The 12,981-nt window shown below is 42.9% G+C and overlaps 1 protein-coding gene across 2 annotated transcripts in view; it reads right to left on the bottom strand.

Moving 5' to 3' along the window:
* LOC311117327 (NIPA-like protein 2) overlaps positions 1–12,981 on the bottom strand; it is a 52,345-nt gene that overhangs the window by 14,935 nt on the left and 24,429 nt on the right. The window contains exons 2-8 of one of the 2 annotated variants that reach the window (XM_084192289.1): positions 10,377–10,445; positions 9,994–10,165; positions 8,637–8,696; positions 6,781–6,902; positions 3,441–3,537; positions 3,185–3,320; positions 161–249 (exon numbers count right to left, since the gene is read on the bottom strand). In XM_084192289.1, coding sequence (XP_084048415.1) covers positions 161–249; positions 3,185–3,320; positions 3,441–3,537; positions 6,781–6,902; positions 8,637–8,696; positions 9,994–10,165; positions 10,377–10,445 — 745 coding nt within the window. The remainder of the gene's footprint in view (positions 1–160; positions 250–3,184; positions 3,321–3,440; positions 3,538–6,780; positions 6,903–8,636; positions 8,697–9,993; positions 10,166–10,376; positions 10,446–12,981) is intronic. The other variant, XM_084192290.1, reaches the window with a different exon arrangement.

Here is a 12,981-nt window from a genome sequence, read left to right as displayed (position 1 = left end):
ATTTAACTCCGAAATCAACACTAGAAATGTTCAGCTGAAAGATTAACACTAGGTACCACTGGTAATCAGCTGTGAATGATGAAGAGGATACATGAATCTATAAAGAATATGAACCTCCTGGTGACAGGTTGCTGCTCAGAGTTCTGCTTAACTAACGTACCTGCTGTAATGGCACTGGCAGTGAAGAACACAAAGTTGATGGGAACAACCTCCGTGGCATCGAACATCTTCATGGCTTGATTTAGGAACCTGAGAACAGTGAAGGACATATTACAGAGAGGCCTTCCAACTCCCTCTGAGGGCCATGTGAATGCTATTATGACCTGAGAACAGTGAAGGACAGATTACAGAGAGGCCTTCCAACTCCCTCTGAGGGCCATGTGAATGCTATTATGACCTGAGAACAGTGAAGGACAGATTACAGAGAGGCCTTCCAACTCCCTCTGAGGGCCATGTGAATGCTATTATGACCTGAGAACAGTGAAGGACAGATTACAGAGAGGCCTTCCAACTCCCTCTGAGGGCCATGTGAATGCTATTATAACCTGAGAACAGTGAAGGACATATTACAGAGAGGCCTTCCAACTCCCTCTGAGGGCCATGTGAATGCTATTATGACCTGAGAACAGTGAAGGACAGATTACAGAGAGGCCTTCCAACTCCCTCTGAGGGCCATGTGAATGCTATTATGACCTGAGAACAGTGAAGGACAGATTACAGAGAGGCCTTCCAACTCCCTCTGAGGGCCATGTGAAGGACAGATTACAGAGAGGCCTTCCAACTCCCTCTGAGGGCCATGTGAAGGACAGATTACAGAGAGGCCTTCCAACTCCCTCTGAGGGCCATGTGAAGGACAGATTACAGAGAGGCCTTCCAACTCCCTCTGAGGGCCATGTGAATGCTATTATGACCTGAGAACAGTGAAGGACAGATTACAGAGAGGCCTTCCAACTCCCTCTGAGGGCCATGTGAATGCTATTATGACCTGAGAACAGTGAAGGACAGATTACAGAGAGGCCTTCCAACTCCCTCTGAGGGCCATGTGAATGCTGTTATAACCTGAGAACAGTGAAGGACAGATTACAGAGAGGCCTTCCAACTCCCTCTGAGGGCCATGTGAATGCTATTATGACCTGAGAACAGTGAAGAACAGATTACAGAGAGGCCTTCCAACTCCCTCTGAGGGCCATGTGAATGCTATTATAACCTGAGAACAGTGAAGGACAGATTACAGAGAGGCCTTCCAACTCCCTCTGAGGGCCATGTGAATGCTATTATGACCTTGGTGACAATGACACAGCGGATTCATCCATCATAATACTGTAGTTACAGTGAGGGAAAAAAGTATTTGATCCCCTGCTGATTTTGTACGTTTGCCCACTGACAAAGACATGATCGGTCTATAATTTTAATAGTAGGTTTATTTGAACAGTGAGAGACAGAATAACAACAAAAAAATCCAGAAAAACGCATGTCAAAAATGTTATAAATTGATTTGCATTTTAATGAGGGAAATAAGTATTTGACCCCCTCTCAATCAGAAAGATTTCTGGCTCCCAGGTGTCTTTTTATACAGGTAACGAGCTGAGATTAGGAGCACACTCTTAAAGGGAGTGCTCCTAATCTCAGCTTGTTACCTGTATAAAAGACGCCTGTCCACAGAAGCAATCAATCAATCAGATTCAAAACTCTCCACCATGGCCAAGACCAAAGAGCTCTCCCAAGGATGTCAGGGACAAGATTGTAGACCTACACAAGGCTGGAATGGGCTACAAGACCATCGCCAAGCAGCTTGGTGAGAAGGTGACAACAGTTGGTGCGATTATTGGCAAATGGAAGAAACACAAAAGAACTGTCAATCTCCCTTGGCCTGGGGCTCCATGCAAGATCTCACCTCATGGAGTTGCAATGATCATGAGAACGGTGAGGAATCAGCCCAGAACTACACGGGAGGATCTTGTCAATGATCTCAAGGCAGCTGGGACCATAGTCACCAAGAAAACAATTGGTAACACACTACGCCGTGAAGGACTGAAATCCTGCAGCGCCCGCAAGGTCCCCCTGCTCAAGAAAGCACATATACAGGGCCATCTGAAGTTTGCCAATGAACATCAATGATTCAGAGGAGAACTGGGTTAAAGTGTTGTGGTCAGATGAGACCAAAATGGAGCTCTTTGGCATCAACTAAATTCGCCGTGTTTGGAGGAGGAGGAATGCTGCCTATGACCCCAAGAACACCATCCCCACCATCAAACATGGAGGTGGAAACATTATGCTTTGGGGGTGTTTTTCTGCTAAGGGGACAGGACAACTTCACCGCATCAAAGGGACGATGGATGGGGCCATGTACCGTCAAATCTTGGGTGAGAACCTCCTACCCTCAGCCAGGGCATTGAAAATGGGTTGTGGATGGGTATTCCAGCATGACAATGTCCCAAAACACACGGTCAAGGCAACAAAGGAGTGGCTCAAGAAGAAGCACATTAAGGTCCTGGAGTGGCCTAGCCAGTCTCCAGACCTTAATCCCATAGAAAATCTGTGGAGGGAGCTTAAGGTTTGAGTTGCCAAACGTCAGCCTCGAAACCTTAATGACTTGGAGAAGATCTGCAAAGAGGAGTGGAACAAAATCCCTCCTGAGATGTGTGCAAACCTGGTGGCCAACTACAAGAAACGTCTGACCTCTGTGATTGCCAACAAGGGTTTTGCCACCAAGTACTAAGTCATGTTTTGCAGAGGGGTCAAATACTTATTTCCCTCATTAAAATGCAAATCAATTTATAACATTTTTCACATGCATTTTTCTGGATTTTTTTGTTGTTATTCTGTCTCTCACTGTTCAAATAAACCTACTATTAAAATTATAGACTGATCATGTCTTTGTCAGTGGGCAAACGTACAAAATCAGCAGGGGATCAAATACTTTTATCCCTCACTGTACATCCCATCACACAGTGGATTCATCCATCATAATACTGGCGATACATCCCATAATACTGGCGATACATCCCATAATACTGGCGATACATCCCATAATACTGGCGATACATCCCATCACAGTTCTGCCCTGTCAAGGTCACAATGTCCAATAAACGTTTACACTTCACATTTTCTTCAATACTCTTTAGAAATGGGAAAATGCTAATTAAATCTGCTGTCAGGGGAAGCGGAGAAACATTGGACTTACTTTATCTGGAACGCACAGGAGGCCACCATAACCACTACCATGACGTAGAAGATGGGGTAGGTGAGCTGGAGAGGTCCGTTTATAGACTCAGTGATCATCCCAGACACAGCTTTCACTGAGATCACCGTCAGGGAGGCTAAAACAACAGGGACGACTTTACAAACATACTAACTATTTCCTGGAGTCCCATTCTGAAAAGTGATAACCAAACCCACCCCTGATCCCCCATAATGTCTGTCCCTGTCAGAGTTCTTACCCAGCAGAGCCACCAGCAGCATCACTATGGTTATATGCTTGATATTCCTCCTCTTGTACAGATAGAGCAGGATAGAAAACACTATGACCTCTAGAGACTGGAGAGGGAGAGGAGAGGAGAGAGAGGGAGGGGGAGAGGGGGGAGGGAGGGGGAGAGGAGATAGGGAGGGGGAGAGGAGAGAGGGGGGGAGGGAAGAGAGGGAGGGGGAGAGGAGAGAGAGGGAGGGGGGAGAGGAGAGAGAGGGAGAGAGAGAGAGAGAGAGATAGGGAGGGGGGAGAGAGAGAGAGAGATAGGGAGGGGGGAGAGGAGAGGGAGGGAGAGAGATAGGGAGGGGGGAGAGGAGAGGGAGGGAGAGAGATAGGGAGGGGGGAGAGGAGAGGAGAGAGAGAGAGAGAGAGAGAGAGAGAGAGAGAGAGAGAGAGAGAGAGAGAGAGAGAGAGAGAGAGAGAGAGAGAGAGAGGGAGGGAGGTGATACAAAACCGACAAAACATTAATAATACTGAAAGGATTTCCATAAACAGTCCCTCTCAAAGTGTCTCACAGTCAAAGTGATAATCTCTCTCTCCAGACCTGATCCATTCATTTTACAACACTGATGTCTACCCCATCTGTTCAAGTAAAGAGCTCTGCCAAACACACACGGGGGACTCAGCCAGCATCATGGATATCTGATCATAGTAACAGAGTACTCAGCCAGCAGCATGGATATCTGATCATAGTAACAGAGTACTCAGCCAGCATCATGGATATCTGATCATAGTAACAGAGTACTCAGCCAGCATCATGGATATCTGATCATAGTAACAGAGTACTCAGCCAGCAGCATGGATGTCTGATCATAGTAACAGAGTACTCAGCCAGCATCATGGATGTCTGATCATAGTAACAGAGTACTCAGCCAGCATCATGGATATCTGATCATAGTAACAGAGTACTCAGCCAGCATCATGGATATCTGATCATAGTAACAGAGTACTCAGCCAGCATCATGGATGTCTGATCATAGTAACAGAGTACTCAGCCAGCAGCATGGATATCTGATCATAGTAACAGAGTACTCAGCCAGCATCATGGATATCTGATCATAGTAACAGAGTACTCAGCCAGCATCATGGATATCTGATCATAGTAACAGAGTACTCAGCCAGCATCATGGATATCTGATCATAGTAACAGAGTACTCAGCCAGCATCATGGATATCTGATCATAGTAACAGAGTACTCAGCCAGCATCATGGATATCTGATCATAGTAACAGAGTACTCAGCCAGCATCATGGATGTCTGATCATAGTAACAGAGTACTCAGCCAGCATCATGGATATCTGATCATAGTAACAGAGTACTCAGCCAGCATCATGGATATCTGATCATAGTAACAGAGTACTCAGCCAGCATCATGGATATCTGATCATAGTAACAGAGTACTCAGCCAGCATCATGGATATCTGATCATAGTAACAGAGTACTCAGCCAGCAGCATGGATGTCTGATCATAGTAACAGAGTACTCAGCCAGCATCATGGATATCTGATCATAGTAACAGAGTACTCAGCCAGCATCATGGATATCTGATCATAGTAACAGAGTACTGTTACAGCAAAGCTGTCGTCAAGGCAAAGGGTGGCTATTTGAAGAATCTCAAATATTAAATATATTTTCATTTGTTTAACACTTTTTTGGTTACTACATGATTCCATATGTGTTATTTCATAGTTTTGATGTCTTCACTACTTTTCTACAATGTAGAAAATAGTAAAAATAAAGAAAAACCCTGGAATGAGTAGGTGTGTCCAAACTTTTGACTGGTACTGTATATGTACATATATATTGTAGTTTTAGCAGCGGTTTGAAGAGTACATTTAAAATATGTGGTATTAGTAGGGGTGAGAAGAGTACATATTCAGGGCATTCAGAAAGTATTCAGTACTTTGTTGAAGCACCTTTGGCAGCGATTACAGCTTTGAGTCTCCTTGGGAAGATGCTACAAGCTTGGCACACCTGTATTTGGGGAGTTTCTCCCATTCTTCTCTGCAGATCCTCTCAAGCTCTGTCAGGTTGGATGGAGAGCGTCGCTGCACAGCTATTTTCAGGTCTCTCCAGAGATGTTAGATTGGGTTCAAGTCCAGGCTCTGGCTCGGTCACTCAAGGACATTCAGACTTGTCGTCCCGAAGCCACTCCTGCGTTATCTTGGCTGTGTGCTTAGGGTCGTTGTCCTGTTGGAAGGTGAACCTTTGCCCCAGTCTGAGGTCCTGAGCGCACTGGAGAAGGTTTTCGTCAAGGATCTCTCTGTACTTTGCTCCTTTCATCTTTCCCTCGATCCTGACTAGTCTCCCAGTCCCTGCCGCTGAAAAACATCCCCACAGCATGATGCTGCCACCACCATGCATCACTGTAGGGATGGTACCAGGTTTTCTCCAGACATGACGCTTGGCATTCAGGCTAAAGAGTTCAATCTTGGTTTCATCAGACCAGAGAATCTTGTTTCTCATGGTCTGAGAGTCTTTAGGTGCCTTTTGGCAAACTCCAAGGGGGCTGTCATGTGCCTTTTACTGAGGAGTGGCTTCCGTCTGGCCACTCTACCATAAAAGGCCTGATTGGTGGAGTGCTGCAGAGATGGTTGTCTTTCTGGAAGGTTCTCCCATCTCCACAGAGGAACTCTGGAGCTCTGTCAGAGTGACCATCGGGTTCTTGGTCACCTCCCTGACCAAGGTCCTTCTCTCCCGATTGCTCAGTTTGGCCGGGCGGCCAGCTCTAGGAAGAGTCTTGGTGGTTCCAAACTTCTTCCATTTAAGAATGCTGGAGGCCACTGTGTTCTTGGGGACCTTCAATGTTGCAGACTTTTCTGTACCCTTCCCCAGATCTTTGCCTCGACACAATCCTGTCTCGGAGCTCTACGGACAATTCCTTCGACCTCATGGCTTGGTTTTTGCTCTGACATGCACTGTCAACTGTGGGACCTTATATAGACAGGTGTGTGCCTTTCCAAATCATGTGCAATCAATTTAATTTACCACAGGTGGACTCCAACCAAGATGTAGAAACATCTCAAGGATGATCAATGGAAACAGGATGCACCTGAGCTCCATTTCGAGTCTCATAGCAAAGGGTCTGAATACATATGTAAATAAGGTATTTATGTTTTTTTATTTTTAATACATTTGCTACAATTTCTAAAAACCTGGTTTGAGGAGTACATACCAGGTGTGGGTTATGGTTTGAGTACATACCAGGTGTGGGTTTGAGTACATACCAGGTGTGGGTTTGAGTACATACCAGGTGTGGGTTATGGTTTGAATACATACCAGGTGTGGGTTAGGGTTTTGGTTCGAGTACGTACCAGGTAAATCAGGAAGTGCCAGCTGACGGCGTATCTTTGGACCAGGTGAGCAGTGATGTGGGTGGAGGTGTGGGGGGCAAAGGTGACCAGGAGATAGGTCCCCATCACTGCTAGTGCACCACCTGTAGGTTAGGAAGAGAATCACAGGAGTATTGAACCATCCTATTCACCTGAGGATTATATGGCACAGTGGAACTGATCTGTTTAATCAGTACTAAGCTTCATCATATGACAGCGTAGGATCTGTTTAATCAGTACTAAGCTTCATCATATGACAGTGTAGGATCTGTTTAATCAGTATCAAGCTTCATCATATGACAGCGTAGGATCTGTTTAATCAGTATCAAGCTTCATCATATGACAGCGTAGGATCTGTTTAATCAGTACTAAGCTTCATCATATGACAGTGTAGGATCTGTTTAATCAGTATCAAGCTTCATCATATGACAGCGTAGGATCTGTTTAATCAGTACTAAGCTTCATCATATGTCAGTGTAGGATCTGTTTAATCAGTATCAAGCTTCATCATATGACAGCGTAGGATCTGTTTAATCAGTATCAAGCTTCATCATATGACAGCGTAGGATCTGTTTAATCAGTACTAAGCTTCATCATATGTCAGTGTAGGATCTGTTTAATCAGTATCAAGCTTCATCATATGACAGCGTAGGATCTGTTTAATCAGTACTAAGCTTCATCATATGACAGCGTAGGATCTGTTTAATCAGTACTAAGCTTCATCATATGACAGCGTAGGATCTGTTTAATCAGTACTAAGCTTCATCATATGACAGCGTAGGATCTGTTTAATCAGTACTAAGCTTCATCATATGACAGTGTAGGATCTGTTTAATCAGTATCAAGCTTCATCATATGACAGCGTAGGATCTGTTTAATCAGTACTAAGCTTCATCATATGTCAGTGTAGGATCTGTTTAATCAGTATCAAGCTTCATCATATGACAGCGTAGGATCTGTTTAATCAGTATCAAGCTTCATCATATGACAGCGTAGGATCTGTTTAATCAGTACTAAGCTTCATCATATGTCAGTGTAGGATCTGTTTAATCAGTATCAAGCTTCATCATATGACAGCGTAGGATCTGTTTAATCAGTACTAAGCTTCATCATATGACAGCGTAGGATCTGTTTAATCAGTACTAAGCTTCATCATATGACAGCGTAGGATCTGTTTAATCAGTACTAAGCTTCATCATATGACAGCGTAGGATCTGTTTAATCAGTACTAAGCTTCATCATATGACAGCGTAGGATCTGTTTAATCAGTACTAAGCTTCATCATATGACAGCGTAGGATCTGTTTAATCAGTACTAAGCTTCATCATATGACAGTGTAGGATCTGTTTAATCAGTATCAAGCTTCATCATATGACAGCGTAGGATCTGTTTAATCAGTACTAAGCTTCATCATATGTCAGCGTAGGATCTGTTTAATCAGTACTAAGCTTCATCATATGACAGCGTAGGATCTGTTTAATCAGTACTAAGCTTCATCATATGACAGCGTAGGATCTGTTTAATCAGTACTAAGCTTCATCATATGTCAGCGTAGGATCTGTTTAATCAGTATTAAGCTTCAGAGTTAATGTTTGCTCTCCATCTCTGACTAACCACACTAATAGAACTAATATTTACATAGAGTTACTAGCCAGCTGCTCTCTCCTCCACCACGTCAACCAGACATAATGTTTTGTAACTCATACCTAAAATCAGAACACTCATCTTTATCAATATCACAATGATTATGTCCTGAGGGGTTTGATTAGGGCAATGAGTGTGTGTGTGTGTGTGTGTGTGTGTGTGTGTGTGTGTGTGTGGTGTGTGTATAAACTTACCAACAATATCAGAGGCTCGTAGCGTCTCTTTAAGGAACACCACAGAGATGACTGCACTGGCTGGAAAAAAGAGAGAAAGACAGACATTTTAAGATCTCCCATTTTCTTTACATAATGTAATGTATGACGTCTACCGTCATAGATTCAGTCACCTGAATACTATGTGACCTGCAGTGTAGAAATATCAATCTATCATACGTGGTTTACAAACCTACAGCCTCACCTGCACATCGCAGTAACACTGTCACTCAGTCATTCTAACTCCCAGGAACTCAAAAGGAAGGTCAAAGAAGCTGAACCCCAATGGTCTCAAAAGCCACCATACAATCTGATCTATAGACTGACATTGATATGAGCTTTGAGACACATAATAACAACACATTACTGTGAAGTTTGTCACACAATGAAACCTCCTAACTTGTTTCTTTCCTTAGAATCTCCTCTAAAATGGATCTATTGATCTAATAGACTGTTCATCTTCCAACAGTTCACCCAAGTCAAATCGTATTTACAACTTTTGGTTCAAAATAAGGCCTAGATTATTTTAGCCCATATCCTGCAGCCCTACGTGGCAGTGTGGAAACTATCTCAAAATGAGGAAATGCAGAAATTGATGAAAATGCTGAAAATTATTTTTGGGTTAAAGTTGAATTGAACAGTATAAAACAATCAGAATGGAGAGAGACCCGTTGACATCACTTAGAAGGTATGTGTTGCCACCCTAGGGTCACGACCTACTCATAAAGCACATTTAGAACTTTTATTATTCAAAAACATAAAATATCATCAAAAAAGTAAAAAAATACAGTGATTTGATATTTTGGCCATATTGCCCTAGCCTGCTCCCAGGTCCTATGGCCAAATGCCCGACAATGACCTTAAGAGTTGGCAAGACAGCACAAACAGATCTGGGACCAGGCTAGGACAAAGAGAGGACTGCACCCGAAGGTGAATATTTAACCTGCCATTAGAATGTTTACACTGAACAGGTGACAGCTGCACCTGCCGGGTAGAGAATGGCTTCACAGGGATTGGTTGGTTACAGAACCAGCAAGCCATCTGATTGGCTAAATGGGGATGTGTCACCTGGAGGTATATTAGGGCGTTTTTCTAGACGCTGCATCATGATCCGAGGTCAGTTTTGTGTTTTTCCCCCCTGAGGGTTATGGTCAGGATTGGGGAGGGCAAGCTAATCCTAAACCTGTGCTTATTCAGGTAAATTCTACCAGGAAAGCAGCAATATAAGAGGAGTTTCATATTGATGCTTAATGCAAGAAATGATATAAAATTGTACAGAAAATCTACATAAATAAACAATAATACTAAAAGAAATGTCTAAAAAGGGGTTGTGTCTTACCTATGACTGAAACACAGCCCAGTGGCGCGATGAGGGAGGCTGGAGCGAAGCCGTAGGCTGCAAAGTTCCCCAGCTCCCCGACCCCCATGAGAACCACACCGCTCCACCATAGCACTGACGTGTAGTAGGGCTTGGAGCCCCCGAACTGGGACTGCCGCATGTGGGCATATTTCTGACAGAGAGAGGAAAGGGCGGAGAGTCAAGGGCAGCAGTTCATTGACATGTTAAAAGGAGAATGGAAAATACAATAATAATAAAGTAACTACCATAACATCAAGGAACTATTGATTCCATTCTGGTAAATGAGCATTATGGATGACGTGACATCATTAAACGATTATATTGTTTCTCATAGTACACCCTCATAAACAAACACCCCCTACCTGTATATTCAGAGAAATGCTGATGAGAAAGTTCCCACATATTGAAATGATGATTCCCAGGAGATACGTCTGCAAAACAAAAACAGTAAAACAGAACAACATAACTAAACCTCTGTGAATAACATCATCCCACAGAGAACACTAGACTAGTAAAATCATCCCACAGAGAACACTAGACTAGCAACATCATCCCATAGAGAACACTAGACTAGTAACATCATCCCACAGAGAACACTAGACTAGCAACATCATCCCATAGAGAACAACACTAGACTAGTAACATCATCCCATAGAGAACAACACTAGACTAGCAACATCATCCCATAGAGAACACTAGACTAGCAACATCATCCCATAGAGAACAACACTAGACTAGTAACATCATCCCATAGAGAACACTAGACTAGCAACATCATCCCATAGAGAACACTAGACTAGCAACATCATCCCATAGAGAACACTAGACTAGTAACATCATCCCACAGAGAACACTAGACTTGCAACATCATCCCATAGAGAACAACACTAGACTAGTAACATCATCCCATAGAGAACAACACTAGACTAGCAACATCATCCCATAGAGAACAACACTAGACTAGTAACATCATCCCACAGAGAACACTAGACTAGCAACATCATCCCACAGAGAACACTAGACTAGCAACATCATCCCATAGAGAACACTAGACTAGTAACATCATCCCACAGAGAACACTAGACTAGCAACATCATCCCATAGAGAACACTAGACTAGTAACATCATCCCACAGAGAACACTAGACTAGTAACATCATCCCATAGAGAACAACACTAGACTAGTAACATCATCCCATAGAGAACAACACTAGACTAGTAACATCATCCCATAGAGAACAACACTAGACTAGTAACATCATCCCATAGAGAACAACACTAGACTAGTAACATCATCCCATAGAGAACAACACTAGACTAGTAACATCATCACATAGAGAACACTAGACTAGCAACATCATCCCATAGAGAACAACACTAGAGTAGTAACATCATCCCACAGAGAACACTAGACTAGCAACATCATCCCACAGAGAACACTAGACTAGCAACATCATCCCATAGAGAACACTAGACTAGTAACATCATCCCACAGAGAACACTAGACTAGCAACATCATCCCACAGAGAACACTAGACTAGTAACATCATCCCACAGAGAACAACACTAGACTAGTAACATCATCCCATAGAGAACACTAGACTAGTAACATCATCCCATAGAGAACAACACTAGACTAGTAACGTCATCCCATAGAGAACACTAGACTAGTAACATCATCCCATAGAGAACAACACTAGACTAGTAACATCATCCCATAGAGAACAACACTAGACTAGTAACATCATCCCATAGAGAACACTAGACTAGTAACGTCATCCCATAGAGAACAATAGACTAGTAACATCATCCCATAGAGAACAACACTAGACTAGTAACATCATCCCATAGAGAACAACAAGACTAGTAACATCATCCCATAGAGAACAACACTAGACTAGTAACATCATCCCATAGAGAACACTAGACTAGTAACATCATCCCATAGAGAACACTAGACTAGTAACATCATCCCACAGAGAACAACATCATCCCATAGAGAACAACACTAGACTAGTAACATCATCCCATAGAGAACAACACTAGACTAGTAACATCACCCCATAGAGAACACTAGACTAGTAACATCATCCCATAGAGAACACTAGACTAGTAACATCATCCCATAGAGAACACTAGACTAGTAACATCATCCCAGAGAACACTAGACTAGTAACATCATCCCATAGAGAACACTAGACTAGCAACATCATCCCATAGAGAACACTAGACTAGTAACATCATCCCATAGAGAACACTAGACTAGTAACATCATCCCATAGAGAACACTAGACTAGTAACATCATCCCATAGAGAACAACACTAGACTAGCAACATCATCCCATAGAGAACAACACTAGACTAGTAACATCATCCCATAGAGAACAACACTAGACTAGTAACATCATCCCAGAGAGAACACTAGACTAGTAACATCATCCCATAGAGAACATTAGACTAGTAACATCATCCCATAGAGAACAACACTAGACTAGTAACATCATCCCATAGAGAACACTAGACTAGTAACGTCATCCCATAGAGAACACTAGACTAGTAACATCATCCCATAGAGAACACTAGACTAGCAACATCATCCCATAGAGAACAACACTAGACTAGCAACATCACCCCACAGAGAACAACACTAGACTAGTAACATCATCCCATAGAGAACACTAGACTAGTAACATCATCCCATAGAGAACAACACTAGACTAGCAACATCATCCCATAGAGAACAACACTAGACTAGTAACATCATCCCATAGAGAACAACACTAGACTAGTAACATCATCCCAGAGAGAACACTAGACTAGTAACATCATCCCATAGAGAACATTAGACTAGTAACATCATCCCATAGAGAACACTAGACTAGTAACATCATCCCATAGAGAACACTAGACTAGTAACATCATCCCATAGAGAACACTAGACTAGTAACACCATCCCATAGAGAACAAC

The sequence above is a fragment of the Coregonus lavaretus genome (genome assembly GCF_964263955.1).
Source record: "Coregonus lavaretus genome assembly, contig: HAP1_SCAFFOLD_413, whole genome shotgun sequence".
Lineage (NCBI taxonomy): Eukaryota > Metazoa > Chordata > Actinopteri > Salmoniformes > Salmonidae > Coregonus > Coregonus lavaretus.
Note: the sequence above shows the minus strand (reverse complement) of the source record. Positions and strands in the feature narration are given on the sequence as shown.